The sequence below is a fragment of the Salminus brasiliensis genome, chromosome 10 (genome assembly GCF_030463535.1).
Source record: "Salminus brasiliensis chromosome 10, fSalBra1.hap2, whole genome shotgun sequence".
Classification (NCBI taxonomy): Eukaryota; Metazoa; Chordata; class Actinopteri; order Characiformes; family Bryconidae; genus Salminus; species Salminus brasiliensis.
This window is the reverse complement of record NC_132887.1, coordinates 222,019-247,018: the sequence shown is the minus strand read 5'-3', so window position 1 is coordinate 247,018 and position 25,000 is coordinate 222,019. Positions and strand designations below refer to the sequence as shown.

The following is a 25,000-nucleotide window of genomic DNA, read 5'->3' as shown; positions in this document are numbered from 1 at the left end:
CTGAACACTGAATACTGAACACTGCTATACTGAACACTGAATACTGAACACTGCTACACTGAATACTGCTACACTGAACACTGAATACTGAACACTGAACACTGCTACACTGAACACTGAATACTGAACACTGCTACACTGAACACTGCTACACTAAATACTGAACACTGCTACACTGAACACTGAATACTGAACACTGCTACACTGAACACTGCTACACTAAATACTGAACACTGCTACACTGAACACTGAATACTGAACACTGCTACACTAAATACTGAACACTGCTACACTGAACACTGAATACTGAACACTGCTATACTGAATACTGAATACTGAACACTGCTACACTGAATACTGAACACTGAACACTGCTATACTGAACACTGAATACTGAACACTGCTATACTGAATACTGAACCCTGCTACACTGAACACTGAACACTGCTACACTGAATACTGAACACTGCTACACTGAACACTGAATACTGAACACTGAACACTGCTATACTGAATACTGAACACTGCTACACTGAACACTGAATACTGAACACTGCTACACTGAACACTGCTACACTAAATACTGAACACTGCTACACTGAACACTGCTACACTAAATACTGAACACTGCTACACTGAACACTGAATACTGAACACTGAACACTGCTATACTGAATACTGAACACTGCTACACTGAACACTGCTACACTGAACACTGCTATACTGAACACTGCTACACTGAACACTGCTACACTGAACACTGAACACTGAATACTGAACACTGCTACACTGAATACTGAACACTGCTATACTGAATACTGAACACTGAACACTGCTATACTGAACACTGCTATACTGAATACTGAACACTGCTATACTGAATACTGAACACTGAACACTGCTATACTGAACACTGCTATACTGAATACCGAACACTGCTATACTGAATACTGAACACTGCTACACTGAACACTGAATACTGAACACTGCTACACTGAACACTGCTACACTGAATACTGTTACACTGAATACTGAACACTGCTACACTGAATACTGTTACACTGAATACTGAACACTGCTACACTGAATACTGCTACACTGAACACTGCTATACTGAATACTGAATACTGCTACACTGAACACTGAATACTGAACACTGCTACACTGAATACTGCTACACTGAACACTGCTATACTGAATACTGAATACTGCTACACTGAACACTGAATACTGAACACTGCTACACTGAACACTATCTGAGAGCAGATCTCCAGCTCAGGCGGTCTGTGTGTCTGATCAGTGTGTGGGGACACTCGGACCCCGCTGCAGACGCTGTGTCTGTGTGTAGCTTCATCACCGCCTCTCAGAACGGCCCGGTTCTGTAAAGGCCACAGCAGCAGGCCGGTCTCGGACACGGCGACATTTCTCCAACACAAATCCCACCATTTCCATTCAGGACCCCACCATCCCCCCACCCCCCCCCCTCCTGTTCAGCAGCTAATGAGCCTCAGCGGCCAGGAAATCACACACACACACACACACACACACACACAGCTCAGTCTGATACACACAGCCTCATTATCAGCAACAAATTAAAAGCCAAAAGTGTAAAAGCTAAAAACTCTTAATTAGGATTAAAACCACCCGGAAAAAGAGCTACTTCCTGAGACGCTCGGTTCTGGAAGGAAACCCTAATTAATGCAGAACCTCTCCATCAAAGGTTATTTACACTCATATCTCAATTATGAAAATACTTATTTAAAAAACATTAAAGGGTTTGGGGAGCTGAAAGTGGTCCTGTGTGCAGTGCAGATCCTCCATGATCCAGAACTGCACACGCTCCCGCAGCCGCTGCTCAGAGCACATTCTGATTAATACGATGAACCTGATCCAAACTCTGATCTTCAGCTGATTCCAGAACCCTCCATTATTATCATATTTTAACCATCACACTTACTGCTGCTCACTGGCCACTTTATTGGAAACAGACAGTGTGAGAGCTGAAAGGGTTAATGTGTTTATGTTGGTCAGAAAAAACATAATTAAACTGATTTCAGAGAGACTCCCTGAGGGCGTATCTCTGGCACTGTGTGTGTGTGTGTGTGTGTGTGTGTGTGTGAGGCTGGTGTGAATAGCAGTGTGTGTGCCAGCACTGGCGCTGCTTGAGTCCAAACACAGATGAGCCTCTTCAGTCTCGGCTGCTCTGAGCAAAGAGCCTGACTACTGCCTAAACACACACACATACACACACACACACACACACACAAATTCCTGCTCTCTCTCTCTCACACACACACACACACTGCACAACCGTTTTTCTACAAATAAACCGGTTTCTTTGCCCCATCAGTGTGAACATGTCTATAATAAATCACTGTATAACAGCAGTGTATAACAGCAGTGTATAACAGCAGTGTATAACAGTACTGTATAACAGCAGTGTATAACAGCACTGTATAACAGCACTGTCTAACAGCACTGTATAACAGCACTGTATAACAGCAGTGTATAACAGCAGTGTATAACAGCAGTGTATAACCGCAGTGTATAACAGCAGTGTATAACAGCAGTGTATAACAGCACTGTATAACAGCAGTGTATAACAGCAGTGTATAACCGCAGTGTATAACAGCACTGTATAACAGCAGTGTATAACAGCACTGTATAACAGCACTGTCTAACAGCACTGTATAACAGCACTGTATAACAGCAGTGTATAACAGCAGTGTATAACAGCAGTGTATAACCGCAGTGTATAACAGCAGTGTATAACAGCAGTGTATAACAGCACTGTATAACAGCAGTGTATAACAGCAGTGTATAACAGCAGTGTATAACCGCAGTGTATAACAGCAGTGTATAACAGCAGTGTATAACCGCAGTGTATAACAGCAGTGTATAACAGCACTGTATAACAGCAGTGTATAACAGCAGTGTATAACCGCAGTGTATAACAGCAGTGTATAACAGCAGTGTATAACAGCAGTGTAAACCAGCACTGTATAACAGCAGTGTATAACAGCAGTGTAAACCAGCACTGTATAACAGCAGTGTATAACAGCACTGTATAACAGCAGTGTATAACAGCAGAGTAAACCAGCACTGTATAACAGCAGTGTATAACAGCAGAGTAAACCAGCACTGTATAACAGCAGTGTATAACAGCACTGTATAACAGCAGTGTATAACAGCAGTGTAAACCAGCACTGTATAACAGCAGTGTATAACAGCAGAGTAAACCAGCACTGTATAACAGCAGTGTATAACAGCAGTGTATAACAGCACAGTTAACTTGTAGCACTTGAATGTGAACCTAAAACAGAAAAAGCTGAATTAACTCCATCTTTTACAGCACATGCTTTAGAGTGTCCGAGACGAATGGAACTTTAGGATGTGGATTATGAAGAATGTTTTCAGCACTATCAGGGCCAATGTTTTCTACTGGATGCTAGAACTAAAAACATACTCCTCAGTTTATATAGGGCATTCAACCAATCACCAGACACGGCCTCTAATAGCCATCAGATTTCAGTAAAGAATGGCCAGCAAAGGATTGAGAAGTCTGGTACATAGAGCTCTTCATCCTGACACAGATCGAATCCACTGATCTAACCCTAGTTTCACCAAAAACTAAAAAAACACTCCAATAAAAGCAAGCTTGAGCTGGATGAACTGAACTGATATTGTTCTGATCACCAGCCATCAGACCACCACCCACTGCACCTCTCCAACAACCCCACCCTCCTCCCTAAACCTGTCAGCATCTTCACAAACTCACACCAAGCCTGGAGGACAGGTTTCAAAACTGCAACAACTGCCACGTGCTCTTATACAGTGCTTGGACCCCAGGCATTGCCGCCGAGGAGTGTGTGTGTTATCATGGAGAGAACTTCAGTCAGGACACACTGCTGCTAAACTGTTAGAACCCGAGACCCAGGAAAGGAAAGCCTGCAGCATGTTAATAACTCAGTTACACTCTCACACACTCTCACACACTTACACACACACTCACACACTTACACACACTTACACACACACTCACAAACTCACTCTAACACACAGCACCTGATCAAAGGCAGTGTGTTGTAGTTCAGTTCCTCTTCCTCCTCAGCGGATCTCAGTACAGCCTGCAGCATCTACACCATCCTACACACACACACACACACGCACACACACACACTCTCTACTGTCACACACTGCATCCGCCCCATATGGCCCCACACACTGCATAACACACACTCTAACTTCTAGTCCTTCTGGTTTGGTGAAACGTCTAACTCATTCGTTTAGAGTAAAAATGTAAATCTGTCTTAATGAGGACAGTCAGTCATTTAACAAGTTCCCCTGTTCTAGATAAAAGACCCCCTTCATTCAGTGCCTCTGGTCAGACGGGATCTGATGTGTTAATTTAGACCAGAGAACATTCTGAGGAGATTAGAGAGTTCTAGATGAGCAGAAGATCAAAGAAGACTACAGGATCTTATCCCGGTGTCTGGATCTCCATTACTGAAGAAAGCTCAGGTAAGCACAGGTTACAAGCACGGGTTACCAGGAAGGTGAAGATTAGAACCGCTAGGTGTGCGCTCTAATGGTAACGGTTCTATATAGAACACTGGATGCTGCAATGGTTCTTTGCCTGGGTTCTTTGGATTGATAGAAAGCACCTATATAGCACCTAGTGTGTGTGTATATAGCACCTAAAGTATATAGCACCTAAAGTGGTTGGTGTGGCGCAACAGATAACACCACTACCTGCCACTGAGCTGCCACACCATGTGGGAGACTGGGGTTCGATTCCTGGTCTGGGTGACTGTGCTGCTCTACACCAACAAGAGTCCCTGGGCAGGACTCCTAACACTACACTGACCCTCCTCTGTAATACAGGTAATCTTGTAAGTTGCTTTTGATAAGAGCGTCTGCTAAATGCCATAAATGTAAATGTAAATGTAGTGTTCTGAGTGAACTGCTCATTCCTCATATCAGCAGGTATATGAACAGATATATGAGCAGGTATATCAGCAGGTTAATCAGCAGGTATATCAGCAGGTATGTCAGCAGGTATATCAGCAGGTATATCAGCAGGTTAATCAGCAGGTATATCAGCAGGTTAATCAGCAGGTATATCAGCAGGTATGTCAGCAGGTATATCAGCAGGTATATCAGCAGGTTAATCAGCAGGTATATCAGCAGGTATGTCAGCAGGTATGTAAGCAGGTTTATGAGCAGGTATATGAACAGATATATCAGCAGGTATATGAACAGATATATCAGCAGGTTTATGAGCAGGTATATCAGCAGGTATATGAGCAGGTATATGAGCAGGTATATGAGCAGATATATCAGCAGGTATGTCAGCAGGTATATCAGCAGGTATATCAGCAGGTATGTCAGCAGGTATGTAAGCAGGTTTATGAGCAGGTATATGAACAGGTATATGAGCAGGTATATGAACAGATATATCAGCAGGTTTATGAGCAGGTATATGAGCAGGTATATGAGCAGGTATATGAGCAGATATATCAGCAGGTATATGAGCAGGTATATGAGCAGGTATATGAGCAGATATATCAGCAGATATATCAGCAGGTTTATGAGCAGGTATATGAGCAGGTATATGAACAGATATATCAGCAGGTATATGAGCAGATATATCAGCAGGTTAATCAGCAGGTATATCAGCAGGTTTATGAGCAGGTATATGAGCAGGTATATGAGCAGATATATCAGCAGGTATATGAGCAGATATATCAGCAGGTATATGGGCAGATATATCAGCAGGTATATGAACAGATATATCAGCAGGTATATGAGCAGGTATATGAGCAGGTATATGAACAGGTATATGAACAGGTATATGAGCAGGTATATGAGCAGATATATCAGCAGGTATATGGGCAGATATATCAGCAGGTATATGAGCAGGTATATGAGCAGGTATATGAGCAGGTATATGAACAGATATATCAGCAGGTATATGAGCAGATATATCAGCAGGTATATGGGCAGATATATCAGCAGGTATATGAACAGATATATCAGCAGGTATATGAGCAGATATATCAGCAGGTATATGAGCAGATATATCAGCAGGTATATGAGCAGGTATATGAATAGATATATCAGCAGGTATATGAACAGGTATATGAGCAGGTATATGAGCAGATATATCAGCAGGTATATCAGCAGGTATATGAACAGGTATATGAGCAGGTATATGAGCAGGTATATGAGCAGATATATCAGCAGGTATATCAGCAGGTATATGAGCAGATATATCAGCAGGTATATGGGCAGATATATCAGCAGGTATATGAACAGATATATCAGCAGGTATATGGGCAGATATATCAGCAGGTATATGAGCAGGTGTTAAGGTAGTGAGATAAGATTGCTCACCTTGCCCAGGCCAGGGTTGTCTCGAACCTTGCTGATGGCTCGGAGCAAACAGGGCGGGGCTGGGGGCGGGGAAACCTGCAAGATTCCACTGAAATTGGTGGGGAAGAGCGGAGGGTCACACACTACAGGGGGCGCTGGACGCTGCTTCTTCTTCTTAGAGGAGAGGTTCAGCTTCTGTGCCGCTCTGAGGAGAAACAAAAACAGTCTGTATTTGAGAACAGTCTGGTGATGAACCTGCGGCCCCTCACTCACAGTCACCTATGACCACTCAACTAGCGCAAACCTAGCAATGCCCTATGGTCACCTATGGCCACTCACCTATGGTACTGATCCTACAGTCACTCATCTATAACAACTCACCAGCTCAGCACCTATGGCCACTCACCTGTAATTACTGTCATACAGTCATCTACAGCCACTCACCTTTAGGTACTCACCTACACCTGCTCACCTCCACCCACTCATTCATGCTGGCTCACTTTTGGCCACCTTGTTACTATTTACTATTTATTAGCATAGCATAGCCTAGCCTAGCGTAGCCCAGCCCTGCTATTGTCCTCTGTTCTGCTCACTCCCCTCTGATCAGTCAGGTGAAGAACTGGACCTGACCGCTCGCACTGAGTCACTGAGAGTGAGCAGAAAAGTGCAGAAGCAGAAACAGTCAATACTGTAACCACCCCGTCACACACACTTACCATTAGCATGAAAAGAGTATTGATCACACAGACCCAGCACACATTAGTACACACTCAATACCAGCACACACACACACACACACATACACACATTCTAAAGATCTGCATCAGAGGCCTAGCTGGAGGAGATCTTAAAGGATTTTTAAGTTCTAGATAACAGTGAGTCAAACAGAGTCAGAAACCCCGACACACACCACACCCCGCGCTGTGCTTTGTCTGGGCAGAGTAATTCACAGTGGACGCTGGATAATGATGACTCCTGTTATTGGTAATATTTACATATCTGAGGTTTTAGTAAACAGCTCTCATCATTTGGAGACGTCAAACACTTCAGGAGAGTCACACACAGCTCACTCTCTACAGAGCACTCTACAGCACCAGCACAGGTCCACAGCCCCCCAAACCCACTCCTCAAATACTACAACACTCTAAAACACAACAGGAAGGTTTGTAGGAGTGTGTGGAGTGTGTGAAGAGTGGAGAGTGGGGTGTGTGCAGTGTGACGTATGTGTGGAGAGTGTGGAGAGATTGGAGAGTGTGGACACACTCACACACTCACACTCACACACATTCCATCAACTCCTTACTTCACAGGCTGCAGACAGGACTCAGAACTAATCTGCAGGGTGTAGTGCGGCTACAGAAAGTAGTCCCTAAAGAGAACGGCATTAGCTGAGACTCTCCACTGTTTTACCCTCATCATCATCATCATCATCATCATTCCATATAAAACTCAGAAGACTCGTGTAGCTGCACTGGTGGGTTTGGATAGGAGATAAATTATGGGCTGTATCTGTGTTGTAGTCATGGCAACCGGTTTCTGGTTTGTGAGGCTCAGTTTCACACCGAACCCCCGACTCAGCTCACACAGTTATGAGCAGAGTCATGAGGAGAACTTAAAAAAAGGATGGAGCTCTCCTTTAACCATGTGTTACCCTGGTCTGAGATGTTACCTTCAGGTCATTCGCATATAAAATCTCAGACGTGGCGGGTTTAAGTTTTATCTACTGGAAACAAACAAGGACTACATGATTAAAGCCCTGCAGCATGTATCCCTCCACCATTTTAATGATCTGATTTTAAAAGCAGGTTCTAGAGCCGAACTCTTCTCAGAACTCTGGTAGAACAGTGTCTCAGGCATCAGGCAGCGTCTTCATCACCATTAGGTGAAGAACTTTCTGTGAGGAGCTTTTATTAGAGCTTCAGACGTCTGCTTCCCTTCACCTCCACTGTAGAACCACAGCTCTGACTGGGGGAGCTTATCTAGAACCTCCACTGTAGAACACCAGCTCTGACTGGGGGAGCTTATCTAGAACCTCCACTGTAGAACTCCAGCTCTGACTGGGTGAAGTTATCTAGAACCTCCACTGTAGAACCACAGCTCTGACTGGGGGAGCTTATCTAGAACCTCCACTGTAGAACTCAAGCTCTGACTGGGGGAGCTTATCTAGAACCTCCACTGTAGAACAGCTCTGACTGGGGGAGCTTATCTAGAACCTCCACTGTAGAACAGCTCTGACTGGGGAGCTTATCTAGAACCTCCACTGTAGAACAGTTCTGACTGGGGGAGCTTATCTAGAACCTCCACTGTAGAACTGTAGCCTAAATAGCAGCTGTAGGCAAGCTACAATTTAAACTGTGAGCACACACACACACACACACACACACACACACCGCACAGTCACACACACCAAACACCCCACAAAGCTTTCAGTGAGCTCCGTCTCCATATGCTGCAGGTTTACTTAGGAGCAGCTTCAGAGCGCGAGGCTGGAGGGGTCAGCACCTCACCGTGCTAATGACCAGACCCAGCCAAAGCCCTTCTATTAGAGTCAGTACTTTAGTACCCAGAGTTTAATCCAGGTCCAGGAAGTATCAGGATTTTGTTCCAACTACCTGGATGGCTCTGCTGCAGCTAAGCTTGAAAGCATTCAGAAACTGATCCAGGTGTAATGTGTGTATGTCCCAATACTTTTGTCCATTTATTGTGTAAGCTGCTCTCTATGCTGGTTTTCATAACCTTGCCTTATTAATGAGGGTTAAAGCAGAGCGGCTCTCGGACTGTTTCTGAACAGAACCCTCTACAGGAGAACCACTTACACCTGTCGTAAATCTGTTCTGCAGTCATGAAGGCATTAAAGGTGATGAAGGTGATGAAGGCATTAAAGGTGATGAAGGTGATGAAGGCATTGAAGGTGATGAAGGTGATGAAAGCATTGAAGGTGATGAAGGTGATGAAAGCATTGAAGGTGATGAAGGTGATGAAAGCATTGAAGGTGATGAAGATTCCTCTGCCTTTTAAGCTAAAAGGGACAGAGAATGAGAAGCAGCTGATCCCCAGCAACAAGTTCAGAGGTCAGACGCAGGGGTCAGGGGTACTGGGGTGAGCTTTCTGAGCAGCGGAGAGGATGGAGATGAAGGGGGGGTTCACTTCAGACCCAGCTATTAGTCCTCCCACTTATCACCCAGTGCTTTTACACTCGGGACGGTACCAGGTTCCCCTACTGTTAATGTTCGGCCGCTGCGTTTTTACACCTGCGCTCACATCAGAGTCCCGTTAATCAGGACGTGATGTCCTCAGTGTGAGCGACCGGCCCCACTGCATCTGTCTCTAAAACGGACACTCCCCCGGCTCAGGGGATCAGAACACAGCCCCTCTGACTCCGCCCACGAGCAGGGTTCCCTGCTTCTCTCTAAAAGCTCTGCTGGCTGTGATCTAGAACCCTCACTGTGTTTCTCCACTTTCTATACATTAGGATCCTGCTGGTCTCGCAGGAACTGTACCAGCTCTCCTGCGGGGAAACTGCCTCTATTCCAATCTGAAGGTTCAGTTGAGGTTCTTTACATTTAAAAATGTTCTCCTCACCCACACATACATACATACATACATATTTACAGAATGGGTTCTCTAAAGAACACTCTACTGAAAGGTTTATCTAGAAACCAAAAGTTTATACTCAGAAAACCTTCCAAAACTGATGTTTAAACTGATCTTCAAACTGATGTTTAAACTGATCTTCAAACTGATCTTCAAACTGATGTTTAAACTGATCTTCAAACTGATGTTTAAACTGATCTTCAAACTGATCTTTAAACTGATCTTCAAACTGATCTTTAAACTGATCTTCAAACTGATCTTTAAACTGATCTTCAAACTGATGTTTAAACTGATCTTCAAACTGATGTTTAAACTGATCTTCAAACTGATCTTCAAACTGATGTTTAAACTGATCTTCAAACTGATGTTTAAACTGATCTTCAAACTGATGTTTAAACTGATCTTCAAACTGATCTTTAAACTGATCTTTAAACTGATCTTCAAACTGATCTTCAAACTGATGTTTAAACTGATCTTCAAACTGATCTTCAAACTTATCTTCAAACTGATCTTCAAACTGATCTTTAAACTGATCTTCAAACTGATGTTTAAACTGATCTTCAAACTGATGTTTAAACTGATCTTCAAACTGATCTTTAAACTGATCTTCAAACTGATGTTTAAACTGATCTTCAAACTGATGTTTAAACTGATCTTCAAACTGATCTTCAAACTGATCTTTAAACTGATCTTCAAACTGATGTTTAAACTGATCTTCAAACTGATCTTCAAACTGATCTTTAAACTGATCTTCAAACTGATGTTTAAACTGATCTTCAAACTGATGTTTAAACTGATCTTCAAACTGATCTTCAAACTGATCTTTAAACTGATCTTCAAACTGATCTTCAAACTGATGTTTAAACTGATCTTCAAACTGATCTTCAAACTGATCTTCAAACTGATCTTTAAACTGATGTTTAAACTGATCTTCAAACTGATCTTCAAACTGATCTTTAAGCTGATCCGGAAACTGATCTTTAAACTGTAAGCTGATAAGCAGGAAGTGATGGAGACTTTCTGTTGAATGTAAAATGTAGTCCAGAACTAAACTTCATCCCTGCTTGGGAAACAAACTCTGAGTCTGACTCAGAATGAGCTTCTCTCTGGCATGAAGTCAGAGAGAGAGAGAACGAGAGAGAGAGAGAGAGAGAGAGAGAGAGAGCCTACAGCAGGATGACACAGCTGAGTGAGTCAGGTGGTCAGGGCACAGACTACTGCCACTGAAAAGTCGTCCAGGCCCGTAGGGGGCGCTGGCTGCCCCCTGACTCAGACTGGGGCAGACAGGGCCAGTCTGACGTGTAGGCTGTGAACTGTTGGTAGCGTTTAGAGGTGCAGAACTCGGGTCCAGGCAGCTGGAGTTCTGCACCTCTACTGCTGCTTAGTGCTGAGGATGCTCCTGTCGCCTGGGCGAGCGAGGTGCTGTATGAATGAAGTGACCCCAGCAGCTACTTCCACCATGAGGCCGATAACGAGAGGTCACGACCTCTGACCCATAAAACAATCCTGCCCTGTTCAGACAGACTGAGGAGAAATGAGGAACAGGTGTGTGTGTGTGTGTGTGTGTGTGTGCTCTTCCGTAAGAAGACTCATTACCTGTCAGGCTGCAGGACACACACTCTCACACACACATGGCTGTTCTCCCCATAAAGCCACAGATTTACGGCCGGTTCCTCTTGGTGCTGTGGCGTGGCGTGGCGGAGTGCGTCCGCTCCAGGAGAGCCGGAACGCCATAAATCACACCCAGCTCACTCCTCCACACACACACACACACTCACACACACACACACACACTTTCCGCACACACAAGCAACAATGTAGGACCAGCAGCAGGCCGGAGTGTGTATGTTGACACAGCAGAAGAAAAGACTGGAGGCAAAACTGACTTCATGTAAAGTCAGTAGTACACTTTACGGACAAAAGTATTGGGACACCTGTTCAATCATTGTCTCTTCTGAAATCAAGAGGATTAAGAGAGTTTCTCCTGCTTCTGTTGGAGTAACTGTCTCTACTGTCCAGAGAAGAAGACTTTCTACTAGATTCTGGAGAAACATTGCTGTGAGGATTTGATTACATTCAGTGACAAGAGTGTTAGTGAGGTCAGGATGATAGATGACCACCACCCCACCAGCACGGCTAAAACCTTCTCTGGGAGAACGTCTCCTTGTGTGCAGGAGCTCCTGAGGGGAAATGCCGAGACTCCAGAGAGCTGATCTGAGTTTGACTCTGAGCAAAATGAGGAGCAGTGATAAACGGATGAAGCGAGGTTCTGCTGTTCAGAAGAGTGAGGTTAGAAAGTGTGTAATCGGTCCACAGTCCGAATGGAATTCTTCTGTGTAGAACCAAACCAGCGATAACAATCCCCGCCCCCTTAACCCTGAAGAAGCACACTTCAGATCCCCAACATGTCTTGGCTAATTAACTGAATCTGGGTCAGAGATCAATACTGATACTCTGATTTTCATTGAATTGCTGCTTTAAAGAAGCACTGTGAAAAATGAGCATTTCCTGCTCCTGGGCTCCCCCTACAGTCTGAAGGTAATTTGCGCTTTGAGCCTCTCCTAAAGGACACGCTTTTTTTGGACGTGCTGAGAGATTCAGAATCATCTGAAGGTAAAGAAGCATGTTGAAAATGTTTACACTGCTAAACTCTAGTAGTTCAGTACTCCTGCCACCAGATGGCTACAGTAAGTCAAATCATCTGCAGCAACAGAAGAAGAGAGGCCACGTGCTACTGAGAGCTCTTTCTGGGGAAAACCTGATGTTTCAGTAAGTGTTTCTACATGTAGAGGACCGGGTACAGTGCAGAGCTGTTGGAGGACGTTTGCATGGCTGAATTGTGTGTGTAGAAGGACTGTCCTGCTTCTTCAGTCTTCAGGCAGCTTCAGGAAGCCAGTGAAGAGAGCGCAGCAGAGGAGGTACATGGCTGAACTTGTAAAGGAGAAATCTGCAGGACCGAGTCAGAGTCGAGAACGAGAACTGATCATCCATGACTACACCCGGGCTTGTGCTTCTGCAGATGGAGATCAGGCAGGATCACAGTGTCCAGGGATGTGCAGCAGCTTGGTCTTGCAGGGGTTGAGTTTAAGGTAATCAGCTGCCAGCCAAGACGTCAGTGAGACACGCTGAGAGGCAAGCTCAGTGGTCAGTGTGGCGCAACAGGTAACACCACTACCTGCCAGTGGGTTATTACACCATGTGGGAGACCAGGGTTCGATTCCCGGTCTGGGTGACTGTGCTGTGCTACACTAATAAGAGTCCTTGGGCAAGACTCCCAACACTAGATCGGCCCCTCTGTAATACGAGTAATCCTGGAATGTGCATGAGCTGAAACCTGACTGCGAGACGGTGGCAAAGAGAGAGTGTGCAGTGCTCCAGTGGTCAGACCTGCTGGAGGTCGAAGTGTGGATGAGGACTGGAGGACTGGAGTACAGGTGAAGCGGGCAGAACTCCAGGACAGTAATAAAGGTGTTTCTGGGTAAGTGGACACTAGGCCTGCAGTGTTCCCTTGCTCAGTGTGAGATTAGTGTTTAGCACTACGCTACAAGCAGCAAATCCCGCACACTCAGATCCAGACCGTATGGAAAGGTTGACAGCGTCTGAGCCGAGCGGAGACGGAGCGCTTCTTCAGTATGGATTTAGAGCACAACTTCAGCGCCTGTCGTCCTGCAGAACTGAACAGGTTCCACTGGGAAGGTTTATCAACCGCTGTTGCCTGTGATGAAGAGCTCAAACCAGCGCAGCTGAGCAATCTGTGCCACACAGAAAGCTCCGCCCACGCGATCTGATTGGCTGAAAAGTGTTCTAAGTGCTCAGTGTAAAATCCAGCATCAGCAGTGTGTTCCCAGCAGCTTCCTCCAGAGACTCTCCCCTACACACTTCTGACCAGCATCTAACCAACATCAGTCTTCATCATTTAAATCACATCACACTGAAATACTGGTCACCAGCAAAACCAGTATAAACCAGAACATGCTGCGTTTTGCACTGGTATGCTGGTCAACCAGCATCAGACTGACACCAGACCAGTATAAACTAGTATGAGAGAGAGAGAGAGAGAGAGAGAGAGAGAGCAGGATGAAGTGATCAGCTCTGCTGCTGCAGTTATAAATAAAACTGGGTGATTTATGAGACTCCCAGCAGCACAGCTCACACACACACACACACCATGCTCTATTACATCATTATCCAGATGCGTCTACTGTAGTTACACAGTCACCTTCACAAAGGTCAAACAGGTCAAAGCCATTCTGACCATGTGTATGTTCCAGTATTTAATCTGGTGACTGTGGGTCAATGAACCTCCTACAGCCAGTCGGTTTTGGAGCACAGTACACTTACCTTTCCCATAACCGACCCACAAGCGCCTAAATTGACCCATAAGTGCCATAACTGACCCACACGAGCTATAACTGACCCACAAGGGCCTAAATTGACCCATAAGTGCCATAACTGACCCACACGAGCTCCGCTCCACACTGGAGGTCTGGAAAGAAACGAGGGCCGTGTTCCTCAGCTGCTTTCAGAACAGCCATCAGTGAGGTATCGGCCGAGTCTGAGAAAGAGGTCAGTCACAGTGAGGCTGAGGGGAGTGCTGCCCGGCGCTGAGGACAGTGGGACCATCACAGCCCATTACACTCACTAACACTCTCTCTCTCTCTCTCTCTCTCTATTTCCCCCACAGCCATTCCCCCACAGCAAGGCTGCACCCCCTCATACCCAAATAACCAGAGACAACGTCAGGACAAGCACTGAATCACCGTCTTCCTCATCATCATCATCATCACCCTCATCATCAGCATCATCATCGCTCTGTCTGCATTCTGGCAAACATCATTCCCAAACTCTGCACTCACATTCCATCAGAACACACAGCTTCAGCGACACAGCAGAGGGTTCTCTAATTCCCTCACACAGTAAAACACGCCTGAACATTAAAGCAGGAGTCTGAACATTAAAGCCAAAGTGTAAACATTACAGCAGGAGTCTGAACACTAAAGCAGGAGTATAAACATTAAAGCAGGAGTCTGGACATTAAAGCAGAAGTCTAAACATTACAGCAGGAGTCTGAACACTAAAGCAGGAGTATAAACATTAAAGCAGGAGTCTGAACACTAAAGCAGGAGTATAAACATTAAAGCAGGAGTCTGGACATTAAAGCAGAAGTCTAAACATTAAAGCAGGAGTCTGGACATTAAAGCAGGAGTCTGACAATAAAGCAGGAGTCTGAACATTAAAGCAGAAGTCTAAACATTAAAGCAGGAGTCTGGACATTAAAGCTGAAGTCTAAACATTAAAGCAGGAGTCTGGACATTAAAGCAGGAGTCTGAACATTAAAGCAGGAGTCTGAACATTAAAGCAGAAGTCTAAACATTACAGCAGGAGTCTGAACACTAAAGCAGGAGTATAAACATTAAAGCAGGAGTCTGGACATTAAAGCAGAAGTCTAAACATTAAAGCAGGAGTCTGGACATTAAAGCAGGAGTCTGACAATAAAGCAGGAGTCTGAACATTAAAGCAGAAGTCTAAACATTAAAGCAGGAGTCTGGACATTAAAGCAGGAGTCTGAACATTAAAGCAGTAGTCTGAACATTAAAGCCAAAGTGTAAACATTACAGCAGGAGTCTGAACATTAAAGCAGAAGTCTAAACATTAAAGCAGGAGTCTGGACATTAAAGCAGGAGTCCAAACATTAAAGCAGGAGTCTAAACATTAAAGCGGGAGTCTGGACATTAATGCAGGAGTCTCAACATTAAGGCAGGAGTCTGGACATTAAAGCCAAAGTGTAAACATTAAAGCAGGAGTCTGAACATTAAAGCAGGAGTCTGAACATTAAAGCAAGAGTCTGGACATTATAGCAGGAGTCTGGACATTAAAGCCAAAGTGTAAACATTAAAGCAGGAGTCTGAACATTAAAGCAGGAGTCTGAACATTAAAGCAGAAGTCTGGACATTAAAGCAGGAGTCTGAACATTAAAGCAGGAGTGTAAACATTAAAGCAGGAGTCTGAACATTAAAGCAGGAGTCTAAACATTAAAGCAGAAGTCTAAACATTAAAGCAGGAGTCTAAACATTAAAGCAGGAGTCTGAACATTAAAGCAGGAGTCTGGACATTAAAGCAGGAGTCTGAACATTACAGCAGGAGTCTGGACATTAAAGCCAAAGTGTAAACATTGAAGCAGGAGTCTGAACATTAAAGCAGGAGTCTAAACATTAAAGCAGGAGTCTGAACATTAAAGCAGGAGTCTGGACATTAAAGCAGGAGTCTGGACATTAAAGCCAAAGTGTAAACATTAAAGTAGGAGTCTGAACATTAAAGCAGGAGTCTAAACATTAAAGCAGGAGTCTGAACATTAAAGCCAAAGTGTAAACATTAAAGCAGGAGTCTGAACATTAAAGCAGGAGTCTGGACATTAAAGCAGGAGTCTGGACATTAAAGCCAAAGTGTAAACATTAAATCAGGAGTCTGAACATTAAAGCAGGAGTCTGAACATTAAAGCCAAAGTGTAAACATTAAAGCAGGAGTCTGAACATTAAAACAGGAGTCTGGACATTAAAGCAGGAGTCTGGACATTAAAGCAGGAGTCCGGACATTAAAGCAGGAGTCCAAACATTAAAGCAGGAGTCTGGACATTAAAGCAGGAGTCTGAACATTAAAGCAGGAGTCTGGACATTAAAGCCAAAGTGTAAACATTAAAGCAGGAGTCTGAACATTTAAGCAAGAGTCTGGACATTATAGCAGGAGTCTGGACATTAAAGCCAAAGTGTAAACATTAAAGCAGGAGTCTGAACATTAAAGCAGGAGACTGGACATTAAAGCAGGAGTCTGAACATTAAAGCAGGAGTCTAAACATTAAAGCAGGAGTCCAAACATTAAAGCAGGAGTCTGGACATTAAAGCAGGAGTCTGAACATTAAAGCCAAAGTGTAAACATTAAAGCAGGAGTCTGAACATTAAAACAGGAGTCTGGACATTAAAGCAAGAGTCTGGACATTAAAGCAGGAGTCTGAACATTAAAGCAGGAGTCTGGACATTAAAGCCAAAGTGTAAACATTAAAGCAGGAGTCTGAACATTTAAGCAAGAGTCTGGACATTATAGCAGGAGTCTGGACATTAAAGCCAAAGTGTAAACATTAAAGCAGGAGTCTGAACATTAAAGCAGGAGACTGGACATTAAAGCAGGAGTCTGAACATTAAAGCAGGAGTCTAAACATTAAAGCAGGAGTCCAAACATTAAAGCAGGAGTCTGGACATTAAAGCAGGAGTCTGAACATTAAAGCCAAAGTGTAAACATTAAAGCAGGAGTCTGAACATTAAAACAGGAGTCTGGACATTAAAGCAAGAGTCTGGACATTATAGCAGGAGTCTGGACATTAAAGCCAAAGTGTAAACATTAAAGCAGGAGTCTGAACATTAAAGCAGGAGACTGGACATTAAAGCAGGAGTCTGAACATTAAAGCAGGAGTCTAAACATTAAAGCAGGAGTCTGGACATTAAAGCAGGAGTCTGGACATTAAAGCCAAAGTGTAAACATTAAAGCAGGAGTCTGGACATTAAAGCAGGAGTCTGAACATTAAAGCAGGAGTCTAAACATTAAAGCAGGAGTCTGAACATTAAAGCATTAAAGCAGGAGTCTGAACATTAAAGCCAAAGTGTAAACATTAAAGCAGGAGTCTGGACATTAAAGCAGGAGTCTGGACATTAAAGCCAAAGTGTAAACATTAAAGCAGGAGTCTGAACATTAAAGCAGGAGTCTGAACATTAAAGCAGAAGTCTAAACATTAAAGCAGGAGTCTGAACATTAAAGCAGGAGTCTGGACATTAAAGCCAAAGTGTAAACATTAAAGCATTAAAGCAGGAGTCTGAACATTAAAGCCAAAGTGTAAACATTAAAGCAGGAGTCTGGACATTAAAGCAGGAGTCTGGACATTAAAGCCAAAGTGTAAACATTAAAGCAGGAGTCTGAACATTAAAGCAGGAGTCTGAACATTAAAGCAGAAGTCTAAACATTAAAGCAGGAGTCTGAACATTAAAGCAGGAGTCTGGACATTAAAGCCAAGGTGTAAACATTAAAGCAGGAGTCTGAACATTAAAACAGGAGTCTGGACATTAAAGCAGGAGTCTGGACATTAAAGCAGGAGTCTGAACATTAAAGCAGGAGTCTGAACATTAAAGCAGGAGTCTGGACATTATAGCAGGAGTCTGGACATTAAAGCCAAAGTCTAAACATTAAAGCAGGAGTCTGAACATTAAAGCAGGAGTCTGAACATTATAGCAGGAGTCTGGACATTAAAGCCAAAGTGTAAACATTAAAGCAGGAGTCTGAACATTAAAGCAGGAGTCTGAACATTATAGCAGGAGTCTGGACATTAAAGCCAAAGTCTAAACATTAAAGCAGGAGTCTGAACATTAAAGCAGCAGTCTGGACATTAAAGCAGCAGTCTGGACATTAAAGCAGGAGTCTGGACATTAAAGCCAAAGTGTAAACATTAAAGCAGGAGTCTGAACAATAAAGCAGGAGTCTGGACATTAAAGCAGGAGTATAAACATTAAAGCTGAAGTCTAAACATTAAAGCAGGAATCTGGACATTAAAGCAGAAGTCTGAACATTAAAGCAGGAGTCTGAACATTAAAGCAGGAGTCTAGACATTAAAGCCAAAGTGTAAACATTAAAGCAGGAGTCTGAACATTAAAGCAGGATTATAAACATTAAAGCAGGAGTCTGAACATTAAAGCCAAAGTGTAAACATTAAAGCAGGAGTCTGAACATTAAAGCAGGAGTCTGAACATTAAAAGGAGAGTTACATTAGCCTCGTAGCTCCAGTGCTAACTGTGGGCTACAAGCTATTATTACTTATTCAACATGTCTTGGCTAATTAGTGAAAACGGTGTAAATTTTTTACTTTAGGGCTGATGTGAGAACGGAGTGATCTGATTCTGGGTCTCACCTGGCGAAGAACGAGGCTGCAGCAGAGGTTCCACTAGAGGGTGCTGTTGTGGGCGGGGTTTGTGGGGCAGGGGTGGGGCTGCTGTGGGCCGCTGGACGCTCTGTGTTAAAGCGGTTCAACGTAGCTTCGGTCAGACCCTCCCTGCTTCCCTCCGTCACCATCGGAGACACCTGCAAACAGAACAGCAGAGTCAGAACACATGATCTAGAACACGGAGAACCGAAGAGGAACACAGCTTGTTGTGTTAAGCTGATTTTATTAAATCAGATAAACGTTGTTTAAAATCACTCAGAGAACTGAGAACCGGTGCTGTTCTAGAGCAGCGTGGAGCTCCGGCCTGCTGTCGGAAGGGTTGAGGTGTTGTTTTTGATGTTATGGTTCTCGCCGTCCTCGGCTCTGACACTAAGGGCCTTGGGGGATGGGGTGGGGTGGGGGGGCAGCTTGACCGTACTGAGGGTCAAACCAAGCACTGGAAACCAGCACACGACTAAGAGCCCACAGCTAAACCCGCTGCTAGAACCACTTAGAGCGGGTTTGGAAACAATCCGGACACTCAGCCTGAGTCTCGACTGTGTAAACACTCACACACACACACACACACTCTCAAACTGCAACCCAAAAAAGGGCAGGAGCGCCCCGTGGAGGAAAGGCAGCCGTCTGGTGTGGAGTGTTTACTGAGGAGTCTTTAACAGCAGCAGAGTGGACCAGAGATAAGCCTGACCGCCAGAGAGAATGAGCAGGCCTGTGTGTGTGTGTGTGTGTGTGTGTGTGTGTGTTCTGGTAATCACCGCATTGTGGGGACAACAAACTGTTTCCACAGTCATGTCACAGGGGCCTCAAGTGATATGTGGACAAAAACATCAGGTCCCCATAAAGGGACCACTTAAAGAAATATGGGAGTGACTCTGAATGTGCCGGTGTGGTTTTTAGCATTGGTGTGTGGGTGTGAGTGTGTGTGTGTGTGTGTGTGTGTGAGAGAGAGAGATTGTGTGTGTGTGTGTGTGTTTAAGGTCCCTCTGTGTCCATTTTGTGAGGCAGTGGAGGCACTAAGAGCACTAGAGCAGTTATAAATACAGCCTCCATCAGCACTAATGGACCTGAGCTCACAAGGCCAGGTTTAGATTCTTCTCATGCGAGCTGTCAATCAGATCTCCATCCAGTCTGTCTGGTCCGATTACCCACAGCAGAAACGTCCCGAATGTCTGATCTGATGATAATCCAGCAGACGGGAAGGTACTGACTGACCCGGTACAGCCTGAAGCTCACCCTGTCTCTCTGACCTCTGCTGAACTCAGCTGGACTGCTCTCACCAACAGAACTGTGACCGACACTCAGCTTACAAACACTGAACACAGCGACACGGAGATGCACAAACAGATGCACAAACAGCGCCCCCTGGGTTCATTAGTTAAAGTGAATCTGATTGTTTAATTAATGGAACTGATTTAAAACAAACTTTAGAATCATCACAGATCTGATCTTCATTCTTCTGAAGTGGGAACCCTTCTGAAGACTACACCCATAAAAAGGGTTCTTCAGTGATAGTTCCGTATAGAACCACAATAACTCAAAGAACATCTTAAATGCATTAATATTTCTCTGCCTGCACTCAATTTCTGAAGTTCTTTAACTCGTAACAGAAGTGGAACCCTTAAGAAAAATGAACATTTTAAGGGTTCTTTGAGTTGGAATGGTTCTGTCAAGATTTAAAGGTAAAGGTAAAGGTGCATGTATTTGTCACTGCACACTGCACACTGTACAGCGAAATGTGTCCTCTGCATTTAACCCATCTGTGGTAGTGAACACACACACACACACACACTCACACACACTAGTGCACAAGGGGCAGTGAGCACACACACACACCCAGAGCGGTGGGCAGCCAACTCCAGCGCCCGGGCAGCAGAGAGGGTGAAGGGCCTTGCTCAAGGGCCCAACAGTGGCAGCTTGCCGAGCCCGGGAATCGAACCCACAACCTTGTTATCGATATCCCGGTGCCTTTACCAAAAATCCTCTAAAAGGGTCTTGCCTGGTAAAGCACTAATAAGGGTTCCACTGTTAGCCAGAAAGTACCTGTTTTTAGTACTGCAGGTAGGTGGCACTACAGTCTCTCATTAGGGTCTAATTAATAATACTCTATTAATATATTTGGTATTGTGATGTACACTGAGGAGGCGGAGCTACAGTCTTAGGTCTCTGTCTGAATGGCAGATGTTATATTATCTACAACAGAACTCGGCACATTACAGCTGTTTGTTTATGCAGGAAACAGCATCGTATAAGCACTCACTTATACACACACACACAATGTCTGCTTATAAAACCAGCATGAACGTCCTCACAGCTCAGGAATCCTCAGTGCAGCTTTAACCCTCACACCCTGTTTGGGGTTTCAGAGGCCACAGACCTTCTTTACCAGCCTAGAAACTGCAGTGGGGAACCCCATGGTTCTCTGCAGTGTTACTGTTAATTGACTGAAGTTGTGTTGCTGGAGGAAAGCCCTCATGAATTCTTCTATTAACATATAAAGCCCTACATGGCCTCGCTCCTGAGTACCTGCAGGATCTTATAGTATATTACGAACCATCAAGACTACTTAGATCTCAGGGTGCTGGCCTCTTACTCATTCCCAAAATTCAGAAAACCTCAGCAGGGGGAAGAGCCTTTTCTTATAAAGCCCCCCAGCTCTGGAATAACCTTCCAGATAATGTTGGGGACTCAGACACAGTCTTAATCTTTAAATCTAGGCTGAAACTCATCTGTTTAGTTCAGCTTTTGGTAATTAATGTTTCTTAGATAAGGGCTGCAGGTCCAGGGGTTCGAGGACACAGGGAATTGTAGTACACTGAAATGCTGGAGCTGTCGTCTCGCTGCTTACACACCATCACTCAGGTTTGTGGACGGTGGAGCAGATAGATGCTGGTGTTTCAGGGAGCTCCCGTGTCTGTGTTACCTTCTGGCTCTCTCCTTTTAATTAGACTGTTATAGTCAGACCTGCCGGAGTCGTCAGACACACTCTGATACTGATCAACATTCACTGATCTTTATAAAATTCCTCTCAGAACTAACTCTGTCTTTACCTCCCAGTAAATGACCACCCAGCCCGACCTGCTGGAAGACTGACCGCTGAGGTCCCCTCTACCTGCGTCAGACCAGCTGCCACCCTCCTGCCACTACTAACTGCCTTATTACCACCCTGAACTATTTGCTATTATTATTATTATTATTATTATTATATTAGTGTGTTGTTATTATTACCACCATTACCCATCATTACTCTGACCATCTTTACTATGATCCGCACCCCTGACCAGTAGATCGGTCTCGGTGGTTCAGAGACTTTTATCAATAATTAATAAATAGTTCTGATCAGAGGAGGACGGGTCGGGTCCCCCTTGTGAGTCTTGGTTCCTCCCAAGGTTTCTTCCTCCAGCTCTGAGGGAGGTTCTCCTGCATGGTGGTCTTTGGCTGCTCACTGGGGGTCTTAGATTTTCATGTCTTCTTATGTTGTTGATTTCTTGTCTTTTACTAATTACTGTACAAATAAATTTGTATTTGTAGATGTTCAGAACAGCTCCTCCGAACAGAAGTGTCATCTACAGTATGCTGGCATAGCAACCCTTCATCACTTCCTGTTAGTATGAAACGGGTTAGTATGTTAATATTTAGTGTACTAGTCTGCAGAACCTGTACTATTAATATTAGTATACAGCTTATAGTATTAGTGCGTAGTGCACAGTTGGGACACAGCCACAGTCTTTAATGTTAGCACTGTGTTTGTAATGCTAACAGCTAACAGCTAATAGCAGTGTTTGTCACTGTAAATAAACTGAACACTGATTATTCTCTAACGGCACTGAATCAGCTTCTTCTCCTCTCCGCTGGAGGACCGATGGCATGGCTAACAGACTCAGTGCCCCAGTTCCCGATGGTCAGTCCTTCCCTGCTGGTTTCTAACCTGCCCCAGAAAAAGGGAACCACTCTTCTCCTCCGTCAGCCGAACAGCACCTCCACTCTGCCTCCAGTCCTGCAGTGTTTATACTCCATTACACTGAAAGGGCTGATCTGAATTACCGCATTCATCCGTCCTGTTTTCCCATCCTGGCTGGAGCCGAGGTCATTAACGCTGGGCTGTAAACGCCATCTCAGGGTTCAGTGTGTGTGTGTGTGTGTGTGTGGTCCCATCACACGACGGCAGTGTTACACACTTTATACCCAGAGCCCGAGCTTGGAGTCATTTAAACCAGGATCGTGAACCAATGTCTGTGTTTATTAGCGGCTCACTGTGATCAGACACAGAAACACCCATTCAGTTCAGCTCTGAACTCAACTGTCTGATTCAATACAGCCTGATTCAATACAGTCTGATTCAATACAGCCTGATTCAATACAGCCTGATTCAACACAGCCTGATTCAATACAGCCTGATTCAACACAGCCTGATTCAACACAGCCTGATTCAGTACAGTCTGATTCAATACAGTCTGATTCAGTAGTCTGATTCAACACAGCCTGATTCAGTACAGTCTGATTTAACACAATCTGATTCAATACAGCCTGATTCAATACAGTCTGATTCAATACAGTCTGATTCAATACAGCCTGATTCAGTAGTCTGATTCAACACAGCCTGATTCAGTACAGTCTGATTTAACACAATCTGATTCAATACAGCCTGATTCAATACAGTCTGATTCAATACAGCCTGATTCAATACAGCCTGATTCAACACAGCCTGATTCAACACAGCCTGATTCAGTAGTCTGATTCAACACAGCCTGATTCAGTACAGTCTGATTTAACACAATCTGATTCAATACAGTCTGATTCAATACAGTCTGATACAATACAGTCTGATTCAACACAGCCTGATTCAATACAGTCTGATTCAATACAGTCTGATTCAGTACAGTCTGATTCAATACAGTCTGATTCAGTACAGTCTGATTCAACACAGCCTGATTCAATACAGTCTGATTCAATACAGCCTGATTCAATACAGTCTGATTCAATACAGTCTGATTACACAGTCTGATTCAATACAGTCTGATTCAATACAGTCTGATTCAATACAGTCTGATTCAACACAGCCTGATTCAACACAGTCTGATTCCACAGTCTGATTTAACACTGATTTAACTCAAACGGTTCAGTGCCGTTCTGCTACAGTTCTCTGGCAGTATGGTGTAGATGTCCTGGCTGTAAAGAATACAGTGTAAACAGAAAGAGGGAAATCAGACTCGTTACACACTTTATAACGAGCTGTTTGGAACGCTGTTAATTATAATGTGTTTTTCTAAAAGACAATAAAAAATCAGTGCGCTCATAACCCCCCCCTACAGGCCGTTATTATTAACACACTGCTGTAAAGTTTATACTCTTCAGCTGCTGGTCAGACGCTCTCTGGTGTGTCGTAGCTTTTCATCAGACTCAGAAGTGTGGTGCTCTGAGAAGTGAGCCGAAGAAGCAGGACTGCTGAACTGGTTTAAACTGGTTTAAACTGCTGAACTGGTTTAAACTGGTCTAAACTGGTTTAAACTGGTGAACTGGTTTAAACTGCTGAACTGGTTTAAAGGGGAACTGATTCGTGTTGAACCAACTGAACCTCCAGTAAAACAACCAAATCAATTCTGCTTCAGAACAGTGAGTCGATTACCACTGCTGAACCAGTTCAAACCGGTCAACTTACTCCACTGAGGATTCTCTTTCTAATCACACTGAACACACACTGAACACACACTCACACTGAACACACACTCACACCCACACTGAACACACACTCACACTGAACACACACCCACACTGAACACACACTCACACTGAACACACACTCACACCCACACTGAACACACACTCACACTGAACACACACTCACACCCACACTGAACACACACTCACACTGAACACACACTCACACCCACATGAACACACACTCACACTGAACACACACTCACACCCACACTGAACACACACTCACACTGAACACACACTCACACCCACACTGAACACACACTCACACTGAACACAAACTCACACCCACACTGAACACACACTCACACTGAACACAAACTCACACTGAACACA

General features: G+C 44.2%; 1 protein-coding gene across 5 annotated transcripts in view; it reads right to left on the bottom strand.

Moving 5' to 3' along the window:
• Positions 1-25,000, bottom strand: part of kif26ba (kinesin family member 26Ba) — a 90,963-nt gene that overhangs the window by 32,100 nt on the left and 33,863 nt on the right. For all 5 annotated transcript variants that reach the window (XM_072688922.1, XM_072688925.1, XM_072688926.1 and 2 more), the window contains exons 4-5: positions 18,917-19,086; positions 6,397-6,580 (exon numbers count right to left, since the gene is read on the bottom strand). In XM_072688922.1, coding sequence (XP_072545023.1) covers positions 6,397-6,580; positions 18,917-19,086 — 354 coding nt within the window. The remainder of the gene's footprint in view (positions 1-6,396; positions 6,581-18,916; positions 19,087-25,000) is intronic.